The sequence below is a fragment of the Heliangelus exortis genome, chromosome 10 (genome assembly GCF_036169615.1).
Source record: "Heliangelus exortis chromosome 10, bHelExo1.hap1, whole genome shotgun sequence".
In the NCBI taxonomy this organism is placed as follows: domain Eukaryota; kingdom Metazoa; phylum Chordata; class Aves; order Apodiformes; family Trochilidae; genus Heliangelus; species Heliangelus exortis.
Window position 1 is genome coordinate 22,019,543 of NC_092431.1, and position 27,331 is coordinate 22,046,873.

The window sequence follows — 27,331 nt, forward strand, 5'->3', positions numbered from 1 at the left end:
CATCAGACTAGCTAAGTTTTTGATACAGAAAATATGGGAGCCATGTTAACCTTCTAGGGACTTCACAAATTTGCCAGAACTTAATTTTTAAAAGAGTATCTTACTTTTTTTTGTTTGCTTAACTACATTTCATACTGAGGGCAATAGCAGAGAGCCCATAAGAACTTGTAGTTATTTCAGCAGACCATACATACAACAAAGAAATAAACTGAAAAGATTTCGTCTGTCCCTGAACTATTTTGTGTTTATGTATAACAGTTTTTGCAAGGAGATTTTCTTATTCTTTAATTAGGGTTTTAAATTACCAATTTAAATTACCAATCAACATTCCTATTATTTTGATGGAAACAAACACACACCATCAAAAACCTTGCTCTGAGGCCTGGCAGAGGTTTCAGGTTGGCCAATGCACCATTTTTCAGGTGCCTGCTTCCCAGTGTGTGTAAAAAGGAGTTGTTTAAGACCACAGACAAATGCTTCACTGTAATCAATCAGGGTACCTTGGCTGTGTCTTAGAAGGCTCTATGTTCGGCAAGCCTGTTTGGCAGCTTTTCTGGAGATCATAAATCAAAAGGTTCAGAATAATTTTCAGCATTTCTTGCAGTGAGGCCACTCCCTGGGTCTCCATCTCGCTGGGATGGTCCCTGGGATTGAGTTGTGGTTGAGGCAGGAACAAAGACAGCAGTAACCCTTGTTGCTACTCCCTTTAGGGCCAAGAATCCACAACAAACCAGATTTGATCATTACTTTTTGATATACACTCCCATAAACTGAAGCAACCAGCAATCTTACTACCTCTAAAACGCAGATCATATCACTGGAACTGTAAAACAGAAGTTTTGGACAGTACCTGTCACACCTGTAACTTCCCAGCGGGCATTTATTGTGACAACTCTGCAAATCAGTTAACTTCAGACACTCTAAAACGATACAAAATTCTTTAGTTTTTGACAGCATTACAAAGGAAATTTGTTATTCACACCTCAAATAGTGTGAGTCCACTTTCAGAGTGCATGCAGTCCACTTTGCTGCTGATATTCTGCATAAAACTGGATTAAAGAATCAGGAATCCTCGGGGTCACGACAGTCAGCGCGTTCCCAAAGTGCCTCCCCAGCACAGATCTGGCATCTATGTCTTCCTGAAGAGCCAGGAGGGCTGCTTCTCTACACACTGCTGTTATCTGCAATGACAGCAAAGAAAACCAGAATGCAGCATTATTATCAGGAAACATCTCACTCGATAGGAAGAAGGCGAGCACAGGAATATCAATACACACCAAACGCCAGATTACTGAGTTTCTCCAACTTTTCTTTTATTTTAATAAATGAGGTCGTGGGTGATTAGGACATCCAAGAAACAGGATACAGCTTGGAATTCAAACCCCGGTGACGCTACTTTTCATGGTACAGTATGCTGCAAATTAAGTTGATAATCATATTACCTTGTGGTAAACTCCCCACAACACCTGATAAATTAAACCCCCAACAACCAGTGATACATTTTTCTGTCCCCAGAGCATGAGAGCAGATATTCCCAGGCTCTGCAGGCACTTTTCTTTCTCAGCTTTACACTGGGAAAAGAAGTAAAAACAATTAATTCAGAAAGGAGGGCTAGAAGGAGAGGGGTGTGTGGAAGGGGAGGAGGGTTAAGGTCTCATACTCTGCAATGTGTTTTTAAGCTCTCTGGACTTCAGACAGCGGAAACAGACTGATGCCAGTGTCACTCTAAAGACACATTACTGTGGTGAAAAGAGCTTGTGGAATGAAAAGAGATATTGTGATTTCCAGTGCAACAGGGAAAACAGTGATTGATATTGACTGCTCCCTTATATCTGTAAATGAAAGAGCCAGCTGAAACACATTTGTCCAGCTATTCAGCATATTTTCTCTGTTTGTTCACTTACTGAAAAGAGTTCCCCTGCTTATGCCGTGCTAATGGTTGCCAAAGCCGTTTAGTAGCTTTTTAGAGGATTTAGCAGCATGTTTAGGAAGCTTTCACAAGAAAACATGCATGGATTTAGATGGCTTTGTCAAGTTACAACAATATTACTATTAGTGCTGTGCTGCTCTAATGAGCAGTGAAGCTAAACACTGCTGTTATGCATTTTAATGCTCTTCAGGACTTGGGAGACAGACTTGGAAGAATAGCAGAGATGCAGTGCACCAGCTCTTTGCAGAGATAAGGAACAAATCATCTAGAAAGTAATGCAGGGACCTTCATTAAAAGGACCCGGAAAACCATTCAGTTTTTTTAAAAGTAGACAGTGTGACTATTCCCTATCTCTAACACAAATAAAAAGAAAAAAACAAATCAACCAGACCAGATTGAACTGACTCCATCCCTGCCTAACACCAAACCCAGAAATCCTGTGAAAGGGAGAAGACTGATTATGGAAAAGCAGATCCCAAGCACCCTGGAGTCAAACCTGTGTTGGTCTTTGAACGAGGGGTCCCTTTCCCCTTGATCAATAATGCACTGAGGGCAAGTTTCCCACAAAAGGAAGAGGAAGAGACCCAGGGGTTTTTCACCCACAGAATTAAATACAGCCCCAGTGAAACCTGAGTCAATTCATCTGATGAAATCTGCTGCATTATTCCCTGAAGTCTGATGGGTTTTCGTAGATATTTCTTGTCACTGTCATATTAGGGTATTCCTTACTAGACCAAGCACCTGAGAGGTTTTTAGATGTCATTCCCACCTAGATTAAAAGCCAACACAGGTCAAGCTAGGCAAAGAGGGAAGGCAGAAGAAGGGGCTGACAACAAAGGAAGAAAACCAGTGGCTTTCCAGTAAGGCACAGCTCCTTCCCAGGCTTAGCAGTACTCTGAAACCAGATCACCAGTTCTGCAACCTTGCAACAGACCCATCCTCAATGACTTTGTCCAATTACCTTCCTAGATCACTTCCCCTTTTGGCCTCCACAACATCATCCTGTAATGAGAGCCACAGTCTAATAGTGCATTGTATAAAAATGAACTTTTGTTTGTCTTAAAACTTGGCAATTTCAACAAGTGCCTCGTAGTTCCTGTGTTATGAGAACAGTGACTCATCTGTTGTTCCCTGTTCACCTTCCCCATGCCATAGATGATTTTATGGTTTTATCTTGTCCCCTCTCAGTCAAGTCTTTGCAAGCCAAGGAGCCCTCAGTGATTCAGTCCCTGCTCCTTGCAGAACCTGTCCATCCCTCAGGCCTCCTGCCATCTCTTCTGCTCCATCCTCTGCAGCTGGGCAGGGCACAGAGGGAGCCATCCCCAGCACACCTGTTCCTGGGTTTGTTTCTGGATTTCTTGCACTTCCTTTCCTACTATTGTATTTGCCATCATTTTAGCACCAAGATTATTTTTCCAGAAAATTATCCAGTGTTTCTCCCTGAGAGACAGTATCTAATTTAGGTCACGTACTTGTGAATTTGAGCCTGGGTGAATTTCTTCTCTCTCTCTGCATGGATATATTTATCAGTGCACCTTTGCCTGCCCCTTTAGATGAATGCTGTGAACCAGTATTACCTATGTGCCAGTTTTAAGACAATTCTTTATTATTTTCAAAAACTAATCCAAGGGATCACCATTTTTACCTTTTCAGCATACATGTATAAGAAAACCACAAACCAAAAAAAGTGCAGTCTTTTGGATTTCTGTGTGAGGAAAGGGAATAATATCCTAATAATAATATCCAAAAGCAAAATTGCAGCTGTACTGAAAAAACTGCAGCTGTACTGAATGACAAAATAGATATTTTTGACTGCATCTGAATACAGAGTGGCTTTCAGCACTGACTTTTGAAGCAGAAATGAAGACATTAAGAGATTGCCAGAAACAGCAGCAACTAAACAGTGACAGAGCAGGCAGCAGGTAATTAAGCAATAACCACCGAGGTGTGGGGTGTTATTGCTGAGCTGAACAGCCAGCCAGGTGTGGCTGAACACTGCTGAATCTGTGAGCACCAGTACACCCTAGTTTGATTATTAATACATATAAATGTATTAATATAAATGACAGTTTAACAAAAACCATTCTCATTTTCAAAGGAATGAGAGCAAATTACCAACCTACGCATTAATCTGCTGCCTGCAGCCCTCTCTTTGCATGGGAATAATTTTGAATAATTAAAAACATATAACAATGTTTTTAAAGGACTGATTTATCATCTGAATGAGTGCTTTAATGTAAGAAAGTAAACAAGTAACTTAGAATCCTACTTCAAAGTTGAAAAGGCAACTGTATCAAGTTATCCTGGAAGGGAAGGAGAACTAAAATTTGCTATCTGAGCCACACAAGCTGATCAGTAATAACCAAAGCCACACACAAGCTCACAGCTATGGTGCAATCAATGATGAGTTCCAAGAAGAAATGGATTTACACCTAGTCATTCCCTCCCTCCCCATTTCACTCCTAGCAACAATAAAATGCCCGGTGCAGTTACTGTTCCCTGGATAAAGAACATTCAGCATAACCCATCTTTCTCCCAAAACCAATGGTGACAATGGCTGATTCAGCTTGGCTGATTCTCCCCCATTTTGGCATTAAGAACCAACTCTTTCCAGCCCACTGAAAGTCCTTTTCAGCTTCTTTGTATTTAAAGTGCTCTAAATAGCTCTAAAGAATCCTAGAAAGAAAAAAAAAAAAAAAAAAAAAAAAGGGGGGGGGTGGTGGGTGTCCGGGAAAGAAATTAGCTTCTGTGTTCAAGCCTTAGGTATTTTCAAGAAAGTGGTTTTGTTAGTGCAGGGTCTGCTGGGAGCACCTGGGAATGTCGGGTTTAATTGGGCTGCAGCTGGTGTCGATTGTGTGCGCAGTAACTGGCAGCCACTGGCTGGCTGTACATTGTGTTTTCCTTTTTTTCCTTTTTCCTTCCTATTTTAACTTGCTCCTCCACCCCATCAGTCCAAGTTGTAAGGAACTGTGTGTAAGAGGGATTAGGAGCTGGAAACAGAAGAGTACCCTGGGGGCTGTGAATAGCACAAACTGCGGCGCTTCCCGGATGAAAACTACCTGCAAGGGCACTGCTGGAGGCAGCCTCAAAGGAAAACTCTGCATGGGTCTGGGGACTTTGCTTTCCTCCTCCCTTCAGGAGAGATGAAAGGTTCATAGATGGCATTTTAAAAAGACATGAATAACTCTGGGTCAGGACATCTGTTCCTCACTCACTCAGATGAATTCCTACCCGGGTCAGGCACATCCTCTTCCCCCAAAGCTGCTCTATTAAGAGCCTTATCCCTTATCCCTAGCAAGATCAGGGAAGTCTCTCAGGACCCAGGGCTGTCACCTGATGGAGGAAAGAGGTAGGCATGGACACCTTTCCAGAGTGAGAAGAGAAGAACCAGGAGAAGATGCGCCAGAGGCAGAGAGGTTAAAGTGGAGTACCAGGCAAAGGCTGCTGCCTGGAGAAGAGAAGGCTCCAGGGAGACATCCTAGTGACCTTCTGGAACCTGAAGGGGATACAAAATGGCTGAGGAAGAACTTTTTATAAGGGCATATAATGATAAGACAGGTGGTAATGGCTTTTAACTGGAAGAGAATAGATTTAGATTTAGATTTCTTTCCTGTGAGACCCTGGCACAGGTTACTCAGGGAAGCTGTGGCTGCCCCCTCCCTGGAAGTGTTCCAGGCCAGCTTGGAGCACCCTGTGCTGGTGGGAGGTGCCCCTGCCCATGCAGGGGGGTTGGAAATGTATGATCCTTAAGGTCCCTTCCAACCCAAACCATTCCTTGACATACTAAAATCAACATAAATATCTCCGTTCAGTGCAGCTCCAGCAGGGCACAACTTTCCACAAGGGATTTGTGTAAGGCTCAGTGCAGTGAGATGGGAGATGCCTCAGACAGGTGAACACCTCCAGGATTTTGCCCCCCCCTTGCCCCTGGCAGATCACTGCTTTAAGTGTGGGACCCCAGGGCCCCTCTTTCCCCCTTCTCCTTTGTGCAGGCTCCCACCCCTCTCTTGTGCTGGCTCCGGCTCTAAGCTGCCCTTTCATTAACTGATTCAATGCACCAGACTGCCAGAAAACTAATGCAAAAAAGGAAATAAATAAAAAAGAGTCTTAGCTTGCTGCTGGGGTATTGAGATGGGCTCAGAGGAGGATCTAAGAAGCCCCATTTGGTGTGGGAGGGGTGGGGAGCACAGCAAGAGCTCCTCCAGGCATGGAGAGCTGCTCGGTTGTCTCCTGGGATTCTGTGATCACCGACTCTGTTTGAGCATCCCCAGACTTTCTGGTGTGATCAGGGATCTGTCTGAACTACCTCAAGTAACTGCAGTGCCTGGCTGGCTGGACATGCCCTAGAGAATGCTGTGGTACAACATACTAGTTTTCAAGATAAAAATGCTATTTCAAGATTTCACAAATACAATTTTTTTCTTTAAAATGGGCTAAAATGAGAGGTGAGGTTTTTGATGTGTCTCAGAAAGGCCTAAATTGAGACTTCTCATGTTCCAACTTTGCTGTTTCGTGTATAAACAGAAAAAACAAAGGAAATACAAGGTAAAATGCCTTTCTTCTCTTTTCGGAGAAAAGAAATTCTTACAGACTCCTACAGGTCTTGTTCTGTTTAGGAGAATTTTTTTTCAATACAGTAAATTATCACCCTGGGATAAATTTTCCATTAATCTTTGAAAGACAAGGAATCACCCCTGTGTGTGTATCTCTTCATTCTGCTCAGTTCTACAATCTGTAGATTTAAATGGGATGGATTACATGTTTGGGCATTTTGCAGATGGAAAATAATCTATTCTAACCAGAAAATTATAAAATATATTAGCATAATGCTTTTCATACAGCATCCATTCATTCCTCAGATCCACGTGCTGTAACTATCACTGGAGCTTTGGAGTGAATTTACTTAATATATGATTGTCACACTGTAGAACTTCCCTAACTAAAGAGTGCAAGGCACTCAGAGGCCACACAAGTACCTCAGTGAGACAGAGGCTTCTTTGATCACTAAGCAACTGTGTTTTAAAATGTTATTTTTCTGGAGTTAAGGTGCATACATCCACATGGTTCTCTGTTCACCAGCACTGCCTTGGAATAGATCCTGTTTGCCCTGCAGCCATCCTCAGCAATCATATCCTCTAATTACATATTATTTTTAATAAAAAGATAGTCTTCTTTCTTCCTTGTTTGTTAAAGAAACATTCAACATGAGTGGACATTGGATAGTATGCCTTACAACAGGTCTGTAGTGGTGAAGCAGCACCTTTACAATTCTCAACTAAAAAAGACAGGTCTTATGTGTATCTTGTGTCTGACTGCAGAGGCTGAGCAAACATTCTCTGTTATTCCTGATTTCTTTTATGAGAAGTTGTTAAAGACATGTAATTGAGCAAAACCGGCTCCTTTAATGATGTTTGTAGATGACTTTAGTTCAGAATAGACTGGTCCAAATCTTCATTATTTAATCTACAGTTTGCTCATTTCTGTAACATTGCATGTGGGTGAAGCAGGAGCTTCCCTGAGGTTCTGCCCAGGGACATGAGCTGGTGATGCCACCTAAACACATCCTGTATCACCAGAACCATAGTTCCCACTCAGCTCTTTCCATGGTGGCCACATTGCCTTGGGGTGCTGCTTCAGAGACCAAGTCCACCTTCTGCCCTCTGCCTCCTGTGATCACCCCATGTCACAGAGCCTGGCAGCTGGCTGGTTGCTCTTGAGGGACAGCAGCATCATGGCAACAATTAATGAAACAGCAGGAACCACAAAATGCTGCATCTCATTGCTCTTACAGTACCAAATAGTGAGCATGGGTTGTGCCTGGGCAGCAGACAGTATCACATATATCAGTAGCTCTTATTATTCTGTAAAGCTTACACGCCCAGAGACAAGAAGGGAAGGATGAGATATGTAGCCAAAATTAAGCATATGTATCATAACTATAGCACATGATGACAGCTAAAGAGAATAAAGTCGAGCCCTCAGTGGTACAGGCTCAGTGTCATCACACATACCTCTGCTCATCCCAACATGTTCCAACAGAGCAAGGCTTTGACTCCATCTGCAAGCTTTCCTTTTCCTTCTTTCCACTCTCTTAAAACATATTACTAGATGTGGTATCCTTCCCAGCAATATATAAAACATGTAAATTCCAACTTAACTTTTGTGACTACAAGCCCAAAATGCAGCTATGTTCCAAAATGCACTCCGTCGATATGGCTCCCATCACTTTGGCAGAGACAGGGCATAGCTACACCTTTCACAAAGGAATTCCGTAACAAAACGAGTTTTTACATGCTGGGACTAAATATTTTTAAACAGCACTCTCTGCCAACTTCAAGTTTCAGCTATATTTGTGCAGCTAAAAAAAAAAAGAAAAAAATCACACGTCTCTATACGAGATTAAGCTGCATTTCTGGTTAACCTCAGAATTATTTTATTTTATATAAACATTTAATGAGAAAGTTTAACTTATTCTCTTCAATGAGGAAAAGGAAGCCAAGCCACTAGAAAAACAGACTCTTTCTATACATACATGTGTGTGTGTGTGCTCAGGCACTCACTTTAATTAAAAGTAATTAAGAGAAAACTGTGTTCTCACTCCCAGCACACAGTTACTGCCCCAGACCTGCACACACAGCCAGGGCTATTCTGCTGAATGCTGCCAGCGAGACAGACTGAGCTGTGCAGCTACAAAATGGAGGCCACCATTAGCTATGGCTGTCAAGAGTTTCTCTCTAGAAAAGCAAAACAAAAGAAAAAAAGTACAAAACCAGATCTGGCAGCTTCTGCCTTATGAAACCCATCACAGTGTAGGTGGTGAGTAGCTGTAGTTTCTGCTTGCTTTCTTTTCATGTTTTGAGGCAGAGAGATACAAGGTTGGGTGATACGTTCAGCACATTCCTTATTTTTACATTGAAAAGTAACTCGAGCCTTTGCTTCTCAAACCAGTATTCCTTCCTCAAGTTTAATCCAAAAGAGTAGCAGAGACCTTAGACTCCTATCAAAACAAAGCAAATAAAAGCAATTCGGCAAAATAAATTGGGAGAAGTGCCCTCCCTTACCCCAAAACATTAATTTCTTCATCAGTAGAGCACAGTCTAGAACTCTCTTTCAACTCCAGCTGATTTCTAAATTATATCACCATTTAAAGATTGGAAGAGCCCTAAACTTCTGAAGCCACACAGCAAAAAGGAAAGAAAAAAATTCTTCTTTCATGGGTTTTTTTAAATTTTCGCTTTCATCCTGTCTTTGGAGGCACTGCAAATACTGTCTCTGATTTGGATCTTGCATAGCAGGTAAATATTAACTGTATTTGTAGTTACTTACACATGAGATACCATGATATGGTATACCATGAGAATAACAAACTCAGATAAAATAATGGCCATCAAGTGAGTCTTGGTTTGTCTATCAGTTTGGATAGAAAGGACACATATCTTATGATAATAAGAGAGATGCAGACTTTCTGGGTCTCCATATGGCCACTGACACATGCACAGACATCCTGAGTTGATGCAGGGAGTTCTGTGGGGCCTTTGGATTGCAAGCTTCCTTAGTGGAACCTCTCCTGATTTTTCATTTATTGAGTTCTCAGTTCCTTGAAGGTGTGAGATGTCTCCTGTGGAGTATCTATTACCTTGGCAAAATGGTACAGGAATTTCAGACTGTTTCTAGGTTTACCTCTTGGAGCTTCCCATGGTTGCTCATGTTTCCCAAGAAAATCAGGGAAGAGGACTACTGCATGCCTGTATCCCAGAGAGGCAGATTATGGATGGGAGGATGGTCAGAAGTAGAAAGCAACACTGCTAACCACAGCTAGCTGCCTCCCTGTATGGTTATTACTCCTTAAGGAGGAAGCAAAAAGACTGGTAAAAAACTTAAAAGTATGTTTTATTGCACATTTTGCTTGTGCAAGAGAAGAAGTAAATATAGCAAGGAAAAAATTAAATTATATAAACATATGAAACAAGAAGAGTGGTGTGCCAACAATTACCTTGAGTTAAGGATTTATGTAAGGGGTATATTTCAATGGAATATAAAGTCAATAAAGCAGCATTAAGACAGATATGACAGTGTGACCTGTGCTTCCCAACAGCCAGCCTAAACCAGTGATGCACTGGGCATACACAGAGGCATTCACTGGTACAGGTGGCCTTGGGAGGGGCCCTTTCAGATGGGCAGCCCCCCCATTTCCCAAAAAGATCTCAGTGTTCTGACCTTATGTCCCTTGATCTACTGGTTTTAAGTTTTGTGTGCTAAAAAAAACTTCCGTATTTTGAGTTACTCAGAAAACAATTGATACAGTTCTACCACTAACAACAACGTATTTGCTAACCACTTTTGGCTTCAGCAGAAGCATCTCAGGTGTATCTCTCTCGTGTCTGCTGGATGTAGTCCATAGGTAACTCTGACCCACTGCTTCTGGTCTCAAAACTCCCCAGTGAATCACTGATTGTGTATTGTGAGGAATCACAGCACTGTCCCAAAGAGCCAGCAGCTTGTCACCAGCACAGCTGGCCCCATCCCTCTGGGAACAGAGGCAAAGAACAGAATGAGGCAGCTTAAGGTAAAATGCTGAAATATAAGAACCTGTAGTCAGAGTTGTCACCTACCTTTGGTGAAAAGTTATCTGTGACAAGATTAACAAAGCATCTGATTTGAATTGTTAACATGAAAGCTTCTCATTTAAGTGTCCTCCTGCAGCTGAGCACTCTGAATCTATGTCAAGTCTAAAAGTAATTTCAGTACTGAATAACAGATCTAATTTAGCAAATTCCTCCATTTCTTCTCTTTCATACTTTCATACTCACTTTGTGCCATGTTATTGCAAAAACCTCCTTGGCTTACTGGGTTTTCTTTCCTTCGTTCCTTGTCTAGGCAAGACAATGTAGTGCAAATTTCCAGTGCTATGCAGTCTTAGAAAATGGGTCATTTGCATTTCCCTTCATTTAAAAAGATGGTTTATGCCCAGAATTTATTCTCAACATTTTTGCAAATAGGAGGAAGCAGAGATGCTTTTTCATGTTAACAGCACCTAAACTTTTAGGAGGTTACAGACTAGCATGATACACAAACAATGTAAGGCAGAAATTAATGAAATTTATGCTTCATTCTACATCATTAAATGCTATTTTGCTGAATGAAAGGCCACAAGTAAGTCATATTGTACCCATGAGCACATGTATGCCCCAGGCTTCCTCCCTTCTGATATTTCCCTCAGCTGTGGATCATTCAAAACCCCACAGAAAAAATATTTCAGCTTTGATACGTTTTCTTTTTTTTTGTTAAGAGGAGGACCTTCCACCCCTCCATGGACACAGTATTCAAACCACACTGCCAAATATTATATGATGTCCTTTCCAGAGTTAATTTTTAATTTCCTGACTCTACTGCATGAGAAATTTTCAAATTGTCTTGGCAGTGGCTTGGCAGCATGTGCAGACCTAATTGCAGAAGTGAATGCAAAGTCAGCCCAAATGAAAACCTCCGGAATAACTGAAGAATTTCTGCAGAATTAGTTACTTGGTTGAATTAACTTCCAGAGAGCACCCCAGTCCAAGAAACTATTGCAAATGTTACACAAAGGGTGCAGACCTTCCTTGCCCCAGCCAGCTGTGCAGTAAGGGGAGGCAGGTAACTCCAACGTGTCACTCAATGATTTTCCATTTTCACTTTTCCATGCCACAGTTGATAGCCCACAGATGTTGCACACAGCTATAAATCTTGGCACCCTCTCCACTATGAAAGAATTTCCCCTGGTATTCAATTTTCTTTGCTTTACCTTAAGTCACCCTAATCATGCTGACATCTACTATCGATGATTATATTAGCCCTAAAAGATCCTTAAACAAATGAAAAGGACTGACTTCCACTCCTAAAGTTCTGCTTCCAATTTTCTAAAGGAAATTAAATAATGTATAAATCAAATGCTGGGCGCAGGCCCAGGCAGCTGAACATCGCTTTGTCCTTTCAAAGTGAAGAGGAAGTGTCTGCTACAGAAGGGACAAGCCAAGAGAAATAAAGCTTAACCTCAGCTCCATGTGAAAGTGATTTGGGATAATCGGGAGAATCTGCAAAGAGGTTAAAACAGGGACCACATACTAACAGGAGAACTTTACATGATGATCAAAAATATATCAAGAGCTGACCTTCACCTGGGGGAGACTGTTACAGCAGGGCAGAGTACCAAGGGCAAGAGAAAGAAGAGATGAGCAGGAAGTCAAAAATCTATTTACAGCTGGCATTTCTCATGTCATGGTAATCTTATCAGGGTTGGGTTTTTTTTGGGTTTTTTGTTTTTTTTTTAGTTTGCAAGATTTATAAATAAGTGCTGCCTGAAAACCTTACAGCAAGTCAGCTAAGCAGTAAATGTACATGCTGCTTTCCAGTTCTCCTGCTCAGATTATTAAGTCAGCCACCAAGGGATTTCTTAATTTATGTACCATTGATGGACTACTGATCCTTCTCTTTAACACGGCGTATATCTAGAATGGGAGGAAAACCAGTAAAAATGTGCTAGATATTTTCCTGGTATTATTTTCCAAGCACGCGAGTGCTTTAATTACTTCAAGGCATTTCTTAAAGCTATTGGGAACAGATGTATTTTATAATTTGATTTCTCTATTAAAAAAAAAAAACTAATGAAGTTTGCATGGTTTTAACTAGAGTTTATGTAGACATTTTTGCACACAAAAGAGTGGGTCTGAAATCTCAGAGCAGCACTAGATTTCATAATTAGGGTCAGCATAACCCTATCTGCATTACCCAGACTTTGATGGAGAGAAATAGATGTGACATTCAGCTGATAATGCTACAACCATGCACACTTTTGGATATTTACCAAACGTTCCCTCCTCACCTTTAAGAGGTAGAGAATATTTTAGATGCAATGCAAATGCCCCTTAAACTCAGGCAGTGGAAGGGTCTTTTCTTTATGCTTTCCTGAGAAACCAACAGAATTATTTTCAATATTGCCATTTAGCACTTGCTGGGTCTGTCACAATACTAACTGAGGAGCTGGCAGAGCAGGGACAGCCACGTAACAGTTACAAATAAATGCAAATTCAACAAACATCCTGCCTAGCTGTTGCAAACATGTCAGGAAATGCTTCACTGTTGTGTTTTTTGTTTTTTTTTTAAAAGTAAATTCCTAAACAAAAATACTATAAATTTATTTCCTTTTTTAAAAGTGGAGTCTGTATATACACTCTTGTTTCATTCTTTGTTATTTGTCAACAGGTATCTGTATATTTCATGAGAGCTACAAAAGATTAGAACAGGCTCCAGGAATACTATTTTAGTATAAGGAGGCAATTCAATAAACTGTCATGAGACTGAAGATTCTCCTCTCCCTCTCCCTGCTCCCTGCCTCTCACCATTCCCATGTGAATGAAGCATCAGCCCATGCTAAGGGCTTAGGGAAGCAAACCAAGCAAAGGAACCAGGGGGCTTCAGCAGGACCACAGGGCTACACATAAACACCACTAGAATAAATGCCTCTGAAAAGAATTCCAAGTTTCACATCACTTTGTCTCTGCAGGTTACCAAATAGGAGTAACAAGAAGGAAAAAACAAACCATAAAAAAGGATGGGAAGAAGTAGGAAGTTTTCACAGAATGTGGTTGTTTGCCATCTTTGAATTTAAACAAAACCAGACACACAATATGTTACTCACACATGAAAAGACCAAAGTCAAAAAGGGAAGGAGAGACTTCTTGCTTTTCCTATCTCCTCATTTCAAGAAAGCATCCCTGAAAGCACACAGGCATCTGCTTTGGGTTCCCCTGACGTCAGTAAACATGACTGAAGTCAAGCAGATGATTAAATAAATTCTAAAACATTTATCTGCTTTTAATAACTGGAAGCTAAATGGAAGCTATAAATGAATGCTCAATCAACACACAAGATTCTTTTTGACTTTCAGGTGATGGTACTGATCCAAAGCTGAACAAGTGTCCACACACACCTGAAATGGGCACGAGGGGATGCAGTGGGGATGCAGGGCCCACACGAGGCTGAGGTGCTCATCTCCAGCATTCCCACAGCTCACCTTTGCCCAGAGATGCTCTCTGCACATGGGTTCCCACCACCCCTCTTCTGTCCAAGGGCAGCACAGGGTGACAGCAGCCACGGGCAGCTGGCACAGCAGAGACTGATCCCAGAGGCTGCCCTGGGAATTGACCCAGTGGGATCTAATTCCTTGGTAAGAGGTGGGATGGGGTCCTAACTTAGCAATTCCCAGCTTTCCTTAGTTTTTGGGGTTTTTTTGTCCTCAGGACAATTTATCTGCTGGTGTAGCTCCCCTAGGGGTTTTGCCAGCAAAGACTTTGGCATAATAATTTCAAATTGATTTTTGTGGCATTATCTTTGCGTGGCTTTGGGAAGACTGTTTGTATAACTCACTATAAACCCAGCAGAAGCAAACACCAGATTCTGAAGGAAGACTTAGACTACACAACTATTCTTTCAAGATTAAAAAAAAAAAAAAGGACTAAACTATATTAGAGGCAAAAAATCCAGATTGAAATACATTTAACAAACACGGCAAGTTAGTGCTCTCCTGTATATTGCTTTGTGAGTTATTAGCACCTAAATATTCTCCATGGCTGAAAGTGTATTAATGAGCTGGAAGACACAGCAGGAAAAATTACTGCTGATCTCTTCTAATTAGATCACTTTGTCTTCCAGCTCATTAATAAATGCAGCAGCCATGTGTGTTTGTTTATGATCTCTACATCTGGTAATGAGTTTTTTACATGATGGAAAGCTGCGGTAGAATAATACACTCTGTTCCTCACACACTGACTAATTAATGCTTTACTTAATCTGGAAAAAGCCACTTTAAAAATAAACACTAATTTTCAGCAGAGCATAAAGAACAGTTAACAACTGAATCACATAGCATAGGCCTAAAAACTGATGTAGAGATCTCACAAGCATTAAGGTGATTTTTCTACTCCCAGAGTACCACACAGAGCGTGCACACATCTGCCTCTCAGTCACTGCAAACAGCACATTAATGGTTCAGGTTTTTTTCTGAAGGAGAAGTGCAAGCACACGTTTTCTCCTTGCAGAAGTTTTCCTTCTGCACCACCTCGAGAGTGACAGACCTAAGGTACTTGCAGAGATAATCAAACCTGAGTTGCAGTTTGTAGGAATGACAAAAAAACCCAGTAAGAGATGGCAAAGCTAAAATATTCCCCACCATACACATGTCAGGTATTAAATTATGGTTTGCATTCCCAGTAACACTGCTGGCAGTCACCCCTGACTTCATTCTGACAACGGATAAAATAGCACTAAATCTAAATTTCTACAAGTGACATGGACAGAAGAAGCAGCCAGTGCAAAGATGGTTATACATCAGATCCTCACAAAAATAAAAAATAATAATTAAAAAAAAAGGCTGTGGGGAAGCATAGGGAGGGCTTGGTGTCCTCACCTTCCACTGAAGTAATTCCATTGCTTTTAGTCACTCCACCAAGACCTTCTCTCCACAGGATGTTATGTCAAAATAGCTACTGCATTTATATTCACACCCTGTCTCATTCCAGGATAACTTCCTCACACGACCTGTCCTTGGAAGTAGGAGAAGGAGCATTTGTCTGTGGCTGCATTTAGCCTTAGGCTGAAGTCTCACAAGGTAACAGAGAATGGAGATTTGGCTTTATCTTATAAATGTGCTAATATATACCACCACCCTTTGGACTGGAATCAACTACTTCTGTCTAATCTCCCAATCATTTCCCACAGAAAGCACGTACTCACTCCAGCCCATGAAAGAAGGCAGGGATGTCAGGAAAATCAGAGGCAGTGCAGGGCACAGAGAGCCTGCACGAGCTGCATCCGAGAGCAAATTTCCTCACCTAAGATACCAGATGTACAAAAGAGTCCCTTTCAGAGACTGAGAAATTGCCACAGTGGCTAAAAGAAAGACTGCTGAGGCTACAAGTACTGAGGAACAGCACTGCTTGGGACACCCTTGGGACTGATAACCCTGCTGGAATTTAAGGTATGTCAGGTAAAACACATTAACAGGTAGCAAACAAATCAGAGATCAAAGTTGTTCACATATATTGAAGTGGCAATGTCAGAATAAGTTTTCTCCTGCCAACCACAACTCCCCCCTCCCACTCATACACCAGGGTACAAAGTTTGTAACTCAGGAGCTCCCATGTGCTCTTCAGCTGCAGTGGGAAATGCATTTGTGCAGCCCCAACCATGCCCCACAGAAACCACCTGCAATGGTCCTGGCTCCCTGATCAGATTTCCCAACGTGAGCAGCAAGGACCAAGTTGAGACCCACACCCCTGCTGGGGATATTCTGGCAGATGTGCCCCATCCATTGCCTTCAAACCTTTGGTTTCAGAACAGAGAAGCCTCTGCTGCAGCACGGAGCACGAGCAAGCAAATGGCACCACTTCTGGAGGGGACCAGTTTTGTCTGTACTTCCATCAATGCCTTTCTGATAAAGGCTTTAATTAGGGCTTTTTGTCAGTGCCTGTGGGTTTTTAGGTCTGCAGAGTATCTTTGTTCCACTTAGTCTAATGATTTCTTTTCTTTGCTTCTGAGAAAAAACAAGTTGCAGCTTCAAACCATGTTGGGCTGCACTTTTAGTCCTGCAGAACCTGCAGTTTCAGGCTTCTGCTCTTTCCTCAATCCTTCTCTATTGGATTTAGTGTTTACTTACAGACCATATGGGAAACATGTCAGGAAAGCATGCATCCGGGTTCATGTTCAGAATAAATACTTTTTATGACTATTCCCATGACCTGCAGCAATAGACTAGATTAGTCACCCACAACTATGTATAATCATACAATCATTTAAATACATTTCCAAAACACAGTATGTTTTAAGATACAGATCAACTAAATATTCCTCTATAGGCTTTCTAATACCTATTTCCTACAACTTTACTGTTTCCACCTGAGACAGAAAGTATTATCTTTCAAGCATGGAGACAATATAAATATAAGAACATAAAAGCAGGGATCCACGTGGAAGTGCAGCTTGTTAATGCTACCTGGTCCTCTCTTGTTTTCTCAACAGAAGAACAATGGAATGCAGCAGGAGAAGAGCTAGAATGGATGCTGATGTTGAAGTAAAATTGCTCTCTATCCACAAGTGAAAAAAAAAAAAAAAAAAAAAAAAAAAGAAAAGAAAAAAAAGAAAAAAAGTCTAATTTTAGGTTCACCCAAAAGTAGAATTGCAAAGGCTTGCTACTGAACTCACCCATTACACTTAGCAACAAAACTGAAAGGAAATCTTGAAAAATAATTGAAATACTTCAAAACTTTTCAAGCTAAAACATTCTGAATACTATTTCTAATGTAAAAAGATAAATCAATGACACAAATGTAATTAAAATATTCAATTCAGTGCTTCCAAATATTTTTTACCGGGAGAAAATCTGAAGTTTATAAAAGTTTATCTAAACTTATAAAAGTAAAATTTAAAACTGCATTTTTTTCTATATAAGTAATAAGATAGCTATGTTCTGTACTACTTGAGCTTATGCAGGACTTTTTTTTTTTTTTTAATTTGTCACCAACCTCTGGGTTGAAGCAAAATCCGATGTGTCCCTTTTGCTTTGGGCAATGGTTCTGGTAATCTTTTAAGCATTATTGCATATGCAGCAGCCAGCAGTGAAGAATGCTCATAGCTCCCCCCCACCTCCCCATCCTACACAATCCACCCCACAGAAGCTGGCAAGCTCATCTGCTGCAGGATATCTGCAGAACACCTCATGGGCCACACTGCCTCACTGCATGATGTTACCAGACTTAGCCAGAACACGTGGAAATCTTATTGTTAAAATCATAGAAAAAAGTTGAAAAAACCCCAGAGGTTTCACAAGGTAACTTGACTTTTTTTTTTTTTTAAATGAAATGGAAGTAGGGTGTTATTTCTACAGTTAAATGTTGGAATAGTGCTGGAACCTCCTAAAAGGGGTTTTGCTTTTCTTCTTTTTAAGAAATGCTTTCCCCATATGTTTCTGAGCTGGTGTGTGAAGGACTGTCAAGTCTTTCCATCTCAACCAAACGTTGCAGTTCAGCAGAACACTCCAGGAATGCTCAGCTGAGCAAGAAGGATCCTGAAGGAAGAGGGATTTCATTTTTGGAGGGCAGGACGTGGTGAACATCCCTCCTGAGCCCAGACCCTGCAGCACCTCACTGCCAGGCACACACAAGCCCCTGGTCTCGACCCCACTGCTCAGAAAGTCAGGCTGCTCCTGGAATAGTCACTGATCCATCCCTGCTGGCCGGCTGCCTCCTCTGCCAGCTCCATCTGAACTTGGAAAATGGGCTATCTGGAAAATTATTTAAAGCTGCAAATTTCCTCTCAACAGGTTTTCCTGTTGTCCTGCTTGGTTTAGGGGCAAAAGGCTGGAGCAGGAAGAGTCATTACATGGTGAAATGCAAAAAACCCACATTTTCACGTGTGATTACTTATATTAATATGTATCATTTTACATACATTGTACATCTACATATGGAACCTATTATTGTTGAGGAAATGTTTTTTTAATGAGGAAGACCAAACAATACTTAAGAGAGAAATGTTCAAACCAATGTTAATTTGCAGCAGAAGTAACAAAATGTTTTAATAAAAACCAGTAAAAAGACCGGCTTGATATCCAGGATCAGCCTGGACCTATGTTTACACCTTGAGAACAGAATTTGAATTGCATGGCTTTTCCAAGCTTTGCAAACCTCCTAAGCTGAAATTCCAACTCTTATTCTGTCAAGCACTTTTAAGAGTAAGATCAGTACTTCAGCTCTATAGAGAAACAGAGGTATCTCACTATATACAGATCCATGCAAGAATTTTTACTCCCTCCATTTTTAAAATTATTTTTTTTTTAACAGAGCCATACCTTTATGGCACCAAAACTCATCCAGAAAGAAAAAGAAATAGAAAAAAAAAAAAAAGAGAAAAAGGATTTAGGTAATACAGTCACTTCTGTATAAATGCAGCTAATTATATTCTCAATTGCTGAGCACACTTTCCTCTCCCTGCATGCTGGTGTTGATTAAACTTTCCTTCAATGCTGTATATGAATTAAGAAGAAACAAACAACAAAACCCCCTCACTATTTTCAAAGAAAAAAATCTGGCACTAAAAAGTCCTGGCAAGCTAAACATTAATACAATAAAAATGCTGGCTTTCAAATGCTAAGAATAAAGTGATTAAAAGCTCTGTTTTAAAAACAAGAGACTTTCTAGAAAGCCTGTACACTGCAGGACAGAGATACTTTCTTTCAGGAATCCTCTCAAAACCAAGCATGAATTATTAGTGGCACATATAAACCTCAAAATAGACCCTCTGTTATCATAATGCAAATATTAATGTGCATTTGCTATTTCTGCCAAATGTTATCAGTGCTGTTCCGACAAGCAGGGAACAACCTGTTCCATGGATCCTGGCTGGGATAGGGCTGGAGGAGGTTTATCATTTTAACACCAGTATCACTGATTTGTTCACTTTGAGAAACCATGAGCAATGATGACAAAAGGATCTGCACCAGCCCCTTCTCTGGCTCTTGGGAGCCTCAGGACTGTGGGATCAGCAGAGCAGCTCCTGCAGCCCAGGGAGCTCCCACCTGAATGCACCCTCTTCAGCTACTCCTGCCAAGACAGCAGGAGTCTTAATACAGTCTTCTTCTTAATACATTGAACCACCTCTGCTGTACTATTTTTTTCTTTTTGTTTTTAACTTAGCAGCTAAGCTTCCTTGCTGTATTTTCCACATCCTTCTTTCAATGGTAATGGTCATTAAACCAGCACCATACTGCTCCAGACTGCCCTGAATACAGCCTACTACTGACATCCCATGGGAGCCAGGTGCCCAAAGAAATACCTGTCCTAGGAATGACAGAGTTTGTTATAATGCTCCATAGGTGTTTTGGACTTAGATTCTGATTTTGGATCTGCACAGACTGCAGAAACAGTCCTACTTAGCATATGGCAAGAAAGAAGGCAAATGATAATTTCTTCTCTTACTTAGGTGGAAAATGATACTACCAAATATAACATCAAATGTAACATCAAATGTAACATCAGATGCCTTCTGAGTCTTGCTCACAACAGATTTCAAATTATAAATGTCATGCAGGCATAATTTCAGGTTTGAAATAGGGCTGACTTCTTACCAAACACGATGTGTCAAATGATTTATCAAATTCACAAAGAAGAAGAAACCCATGACACAACCCAACCTATCTCACAGCAAGCCCAGGACTGTTTCCAATGAAATGCAGACTGGCAGCAGACAGATTTATTACCATAGTTTTTTAATGCTGTTTTATAATTTAGGGTACTGGTACCAAGACTGAGGCTAACCTGGACTTTCACTGCTTGCCCAGCTTGGTGGGGGACTTGTTGCCTTTGATGCTGTGACAATTTCTAGAGGTAGAGCTACATCTGAAAGGACTTGCTGCATGGCAGTAATCTCACAGGGGCAAGAGAGGAGAAAAAAAAAAGTTTGGTGCTTCAGAAAGACGTGACAAGAGTGACAGATTTGTTTTTAAAAGCCAGGCTGGTCTCTGATGTGCCTACAGCTGCACTGCACTTGGTCTCAACACACCAATTAAAATGAGAGGGATTCATCTGGCTACTGGTCCTCATAACTGCATATGGCTGTGTCTCATGTTAGAAATCCCCAAAAAGCAATAATGAAAGGCCTGGGGATGTTTACATTAACTGAAGTTGGGACTAAATGACACAGAATATGCACACTCTTTGATCCCATTAAAATACAAGAGGCTTTCTTGGTCATTTTGCTATGTCAAAATGTAATTGCACAAAGCAGCATTGGGTAGTTCATGCATCAATTGGTTTGAAAGAAATAAACTATTAGGAAATTACAGGTACTTAAGTGCCTGCAATAGAACATGGTTGCAAAAATACATTTTACCATGAAAATTAAAAAAAACCCCAAACAAACCCAAAAAACCCAAACTTGATACATCACCATCTTTTTCCTGCTATTTAATTACTAATATACATTAAATTAGAAAACATTTTAATCTTTAGGTATTAGGAGAAATAATCCTTGGATTAAGCAAGCTCAAACATGTATTTGATTTTAAGTGCATTAAATAATTCCACTGGTTACACGGAATTTTTTATGCACATGAAAATCTTTGAAATGCTGTAGGGTAACAATTTAAACTTTGACTAGGCTAGAAAAGAGAAGGTGTTAATAGTCTGGCTTTGGCTGAAGTGATAAAGTGATGAAATTCAGCTGAAGAGTTAAATTCAGATTTCAAACTCTCAGACATTTAAACTTAGACAAACCAATCTCTAATTAGCCAGTAAGAAGCAAGTATCTTCCTTGGTCTGACACATACATGAATGTAATGAAAAATCTGTTTGTGGCAGATAACAGTTGTGTCAGATCTGTAAGCACACACTGCAGACAATTTTTTAGTTCCCTGAAAGGGCCCATCAATCAGGAGTGTGGTATCTCTTCCCACCTTCATGACAAATAAAACACGAGCAGTAACAAACTTCCACAGATTGAAAACTAAGTCTTTAAAGAGCCAACAAGAGACCCTTTTTATTCCTGTTCATGATTAATTCCTACTTGTCTAGGTTTCATGTACAAATGAGACAGCTTGGAACAGAAACCTTACGAGTTATTTCTGAAATCCCTCTCCCCTGCAGACCTGAGGGCAGCTGCAATACCCATCCCATCACCCAGAACCCAGACAGTGGCTTGAAACAGCCACAAAACTTTCTACATCTCCAGGGTTACCTGGTTTTAAACCACCACACCTGGCTTTCACTGCTTCACCTGTAACAGGGAATTCACTGCACAAGCTCGGGGATGGTGACAGCAGAGTAAGAGCTGGGAGAGTTGCTTTCAGCTCAGCAAAGTCCAACCTGTGTATAATTAAGTGCTAAAGATGACACAACTGTAGTGCAATGCACAGGGGACACACTGTCCCACAAATATGAGTATCTGAAAATTCTAAATCTTAGAGAAATAATTAAATATGTGGTAAAAAGGCGCATTCTGCCTTTATAACTAAGAAAGGTGACACACACATTTATATATATGCACACACATTTGTAAAAAGTAATAGAAGGAGGACACAAAACCCCAACAAGCAGGCCAAATGAATGCAATGATAATACTACCTGAGTGACAACATTACCAATTAATTTTTATAAGTCTCTAACAAAAGCTGAAATCTTTTCTCACCACATGAGAGAGACTTTTGGACTGTATTTATGTATCATTCTGAATTAGACTGGTTGAATTTGAAGGACAAAACACTACCCTGAAAGGATGAAAAGAAAAAAAAACACACTTCTGCTCAGGACTGACATTTATCAATATAAAATCACCATCTTTTGCCATTGTTTGAAGGAAGGGAAGTAATTAAAATACACAAAACCATTTTGACAGCACTGCCTTATTTCCTGCATGTCAGTAACAAAATGCTCCCCTTCCACCCCTCTCTGTGGGTGCTGTTCATTAACTCCACAATAAACCTCCTCCTTCCATATCACACGTTCCAGAGCACTCCTAAACCAGCAAGTTGAGCAACAGCCTTGCTCTCTGCAAAAACAGCCAAGTCCAGTCAGGAAACAGATTAATTTGAAAGCCTTAATTAATGACTGAACATTTATACAGCCAAGATTTATGAGCTACAAGGAAGTAAGTCCAAAACATAACATTCCCTCCTGCATGCAAGCTCTTTTGAGTGGTAAACAACTAGCCTAGGGTAAGATACTGTCTAAATGCTCAACTTTATTTGCTTCCTCCAACTTCCAAGCATTGATACCAGTGAAATAAATTGAATGCTTTTTTCCCCCTTCTCTTCCATAAATATCATTATTAATAAATGTGGGTTAAAGAAGAATTTTAAAAATAAATAAATAAAGAAGTTTCAAAATTTTTTCTTTTTAGGTCACAGGTATAAAAACAGCATACAGAAACAGTATGAAAGGAGAGAACAGAAAACTTTCTGGATGGACATGTTTTAGAAATAATTTTCTCTACATGCTTGAGGCAAATAATAATAAAATGAAATTAAGATCTTTAGAGATATACATGCTTATTAAAAAATAAAAAAAAAAAGTCACATGCAAAAGACTCATAAAGTCCCCCAAATCCCAGGTTTTTCTTCCTTGAGTTTACCTCACTGAATTCACAAACACTTTTACAAATTTGGTAATGATGAATATTAGAAATGAAGACAAGTTTTCAGCTTTTAATATTTTGACTGTTACACTTCTGAAGAGAACTGACATTACTATGATAACCACTTACTGGCTGAATATTCAAACAAGACTGATAACTCCTCTTTGAAGTCCTCAGGCCTTTAAACTAGAGAAGTCAAAATTGAGAAAAATTTTGTTCTCGTTTGTTTATACTCAATTACCAAACACATTTTCTTGCCTGCAAATCTTGTTTCACTAACAAAGCAGTGAGGTTTGTTTCTCCCCTGGGTTTACAGGACACATAAATACACAGAAATGACCCCAGAAATGGCAAGATTCCATAAAACAGTAACGAGTCTGATCAGAAGAGCCTGCAAGCAGCCTGGATCCCTACAAGCAGCCTGGATCCCTGCAAGCAGCCTGGATCCCTGCAAGCAGCTTGGATCCCTACAAGCAGCCTGGATCCCTACAAGCAGCCTGGATCCCTGCAAGCAGCCTGGATCCCTGCAATCAGCCTGGATCCCTGCCATCACCCTGGATCCCTGCAAGCAGCCTGGATCCCTGCAAGCAGCCTGGATCCCTACAAGCAGCCTGGATCCCTACAAGCAGCCTGGATCCCTGCCATCACCCTGGATCCCTGCAAGCAGCCTGGATCCCTGGATCCCTGCACTTCCCAGGAAGGGAGCTCCCCAGCCACGCCGCCGCAGCTGCCGCTCCCAGGGGTCGCCAGAGATGCGAGTGGTGTATGGCATTGGGGCTGGTTTGTTTGGGTTGTTTTGCTTGTTTGTGGCACTGCTGAACACCCAAGCCTCTGTCATTGCCCATCATGAGAAAAATCTCCAACAGCTTGTCTCCTGGCTGCTTCTTTTGGGTCCTTCATCCTTGGCTGGAGGACAAAAGGCAAGGGAAAGCGGCTGCTGAAGAGAGATCAAGCGGAAAGAGTTTTCCTGACACGGACTCACAAATACTTGGAAAGATCCCACCACCACAAACACCCTCAGAGTCTAACCTATGAGCTGGGTACATTTTTTCCCTCCCTCTTTATCAGTTTCTCATCAGATGAGAGCTCACTGGGACAAAGTCGATTTATCCTGGCAAAAGTACAGTAAGACCAAAATGTAAAAGACAAAACAGAGACAGATTTCTGGTTTCCCTCTCCTTTCCCTCCAGAAATGGTGTGTTTCACTGTGCAATGTGAAGAACAGCAGTATTATACTAGTTTTATCACAAATTTACTTTGATTGCTAGGAAATGAAGTATCAGACACCACAAAGCCAACCTCTGTAAGATGCCATGGTTACTCTGAAGCCATAACTAACCCACCCCACTTCCCTAAATAAGAAACTAAACTATCAAACAAATAAAAATACAAAGCAGCTCCCTTGAGCTGCGCAAAATACTCCTAGTTCCCCTCCCCTGACAATGGGGATGTCAAGACCAATTAGCAATTGCAGTCATCTTAGGTTTTGCTCTGTTTTCTTCCTCTGCAAGTGGTCAGCTCAGAGTGGTCAGCTCAGAGCTGATGGTTCACTTCTACACACGCAATGCCATGGACAAATAACAGAAGACTAAGATCTGAAAGTTTTCTTTCCTACCCAGCTATCCTTGAAGTTTTTATTACTCAGAGCCAGGAAACAAAAAGCATAAGCTGAGAACTAGGTGATAGTTTGAAAAAGCCTAATTAAAAAGGAAAACCGTCCATGGAATTGCTTTTAAGATAAATAATAATTTGCTGCATAGTTATTATTGTGCTGTTTCCATCTGCCAATAACCATTTAATCCTTTTGCCAAAGGCAATCTAAAGCTTTACACATTTCCATATGTACTTAAGGGAAACCATAAAAGATAATTTGGAAATAACAACTTCCAAATTTTGATTTACAAAAAGTCTGAGCTAGAGGAGTGCACGTTTCCATCAGCTTTCCAGTAGTGCTAAGAAATGTTACGTAACAGCTTCTACTCCAGGCAAAGGTTTAAATGGTAAGACCAGTGTTTTCTGTCAATCCCAAATCTTTGTTAGGATTCAAATACAAAACAGCAAGACAGTAACAAATAGCTGCCCTTCTTCAGCAGACCTGCACCTCTGCTAATGCACAGCCAGTGCTGTGGCTTGCTGTGAAAACAGAAGTTGCATGGCAAAAATGAAAATTTCCCTGTTTGACAACATAGGCTTGGCCTGCAAATATGTGAAGGCTTCCCTTTCACCACACTGAGAATCAGCGACCATTTTTCTTAATTACTGACAACTTTGTAAACAGTTTCAGAATTTGTGGTGAGCAGTTAAATCTCACCAAAAAGCCTCCAGCTCCAAGAATGTGATGGCTAAAGTGTGCAGATAAAAAAAATGAAAACAGAAGGAAAGATGCTATTTCAATCATTCTTTCCCAAAAAATTCCAGTTAAAAAAATAAAATTACATATAATCAAAACCCATTTGAAAGGAATACTGCAGAATGCATTTTTAAACTCAAATAACTTAATGGCATAACATTTTAGGGATGGGAAATGTTAAAGAAGATCAAATTCTAAAACTCTTAAGAAAACAAACAAAGAAAACAAAAAACAAAACCCCACAAAACCTTTCCAAATACTCAATAATGATCCTCCCTCCCAAATAAAGCCAACATTTACTTTACCCAAATGGAGTATTTCTTCTATTATAGGAGAATGCAATGAGAGCAGAATAGTTGGTGCGTGTTCTACACAAATGTAGCTTTGACATTCAGTACATTTATTTTTCAAGATATTCACTGTCTGGTGGCACAGTTACTTATTTTATTAGATATTATTTCATTATTCATTATTAGGTTCCAAATTTTTTGCAACAGCAACAATTACTTCACCCATGACTGCCAAAGGCAAACATCCTATTTTATATGTACACAAAGATACCAATATATGTTCAAATATTTTAATTCATACACACACATATCTCTCTGATCTCTGCAGTCCAGTTAAGTGTAAACAGTTAGTGCTGTCCTTGGGCTACACATTCTTAATTCACAGCAACAATACTCAGGTAGACTAATAAGTTTTTATACCAGGGTCTATTATTCCTCTGCCATTCATTAACATTTCTTCCACCTTGACAGCAATTTACCTGGCTCAGTACCAGAAGCACAAGTAGGTCAGCACAAGGTGTTCCTCTGTATGGCTTCACCTGGTATAAACATTCTATCTGACTTAGCCTTCAGGTACTACATTTAAATATTCCTCGTGCCAATTAAGATCATAATCAGAACTATTCTGGATATTGTTGTCCAACCACTACTCTTACTGACACTGCTTAAGACAGAAGGGAAATTTTCCTGCAGAAGTGGGGAGCCCTCTGCAGCTCTCCTGGCCAAGGTGATGCCCAAGATGAAGCCTCAGTGGGAAGAAAATCTCCTGAAAACCCTCACAATATCCAAGAGGAAAACAAATACATATGTAGAGAAAGTTAAAGTGACACTGAGGTTCCACAGTCATGCAAAGGAATTGTAGCAGGCACTTCAGACTGTCAGACACAATAATCTTAAGGGCATGAGAAATAGCAATGCATATATAAGAATGTTTACTTTCTTCCCCTGTTTATGAAAAAAGTGGACACAAATCAGTGGTTTCATGGAAAATTGATCAAAAAACACTGGACATATCTTTTGCTAATGTACTAAGACATATTCAGTACTTATAGTAATTCATATAGGTTGAGAATCTACCCCTGAAGTTGGTGTATAAGAGTCAAGGATCAGGAATTAACTCTATGAAGTGCAATGACTTTTCTTGTTTGCTTTCTCTTCTACTTGAGGAGGACAGCTGAGCCAAATTCAGAGCATCAAGCTCACTTTAACCACACACCCTGTGGCACATAATCCTGTGACATAAGTTCCAAGATGAGTGTCAGCACCACAGGTTTATGGAAGAAAACCAGGTTTGTGTCAGGAAAAAAATTGTTTAATTTTTTTTCTATTCCTTTTTTCAACATAAAAGCAAATTCTGCCACTATGAACTTACACAAGCATCTGTAATACTTTAATGAAAAGACTCCAAAAGGCAGAAATAAAAGAACATTTTCAGTACCCTCCTGATCACTGTAAATGCAGTTTTTACTCTGAACATTTTATAGCTGGTTTTGATCTAAAAGTGTGTGGATTAAGACTCTGACGACCCTGCTGTCTCATTGAAAAGAAAAAACAAAACAAAAAAGCCCTCAAAAAACAGAAACAAAAAAAAGAATGAATTAAATT

The 27,331-nt window shown here is 40.4% G+C and overlaps 1 protein-coding gene across 1 annotated transcript in view; it reads right to left on the minus strand.

The window, feature by feature from the left end:
- Window positions 1-862: 862 nt before the first annotated feature.
- The window catches only part of AFG2A (AFG2 AAA ATPase homolog A), a 136,581-nt gene continuing 110,112 nt past the window's right edge, over window positions 863-27,331 (minus strand). Inside the window, 1 exon segment of the mRNA XM_071753880.1 lies at window positions 863-1,181. Coding sequence (XP_071609981.1) covers window positions 1,005-1,181 — 177 coding nt within the window. The 3' untranslated portion in view covers window positions 863-1,004.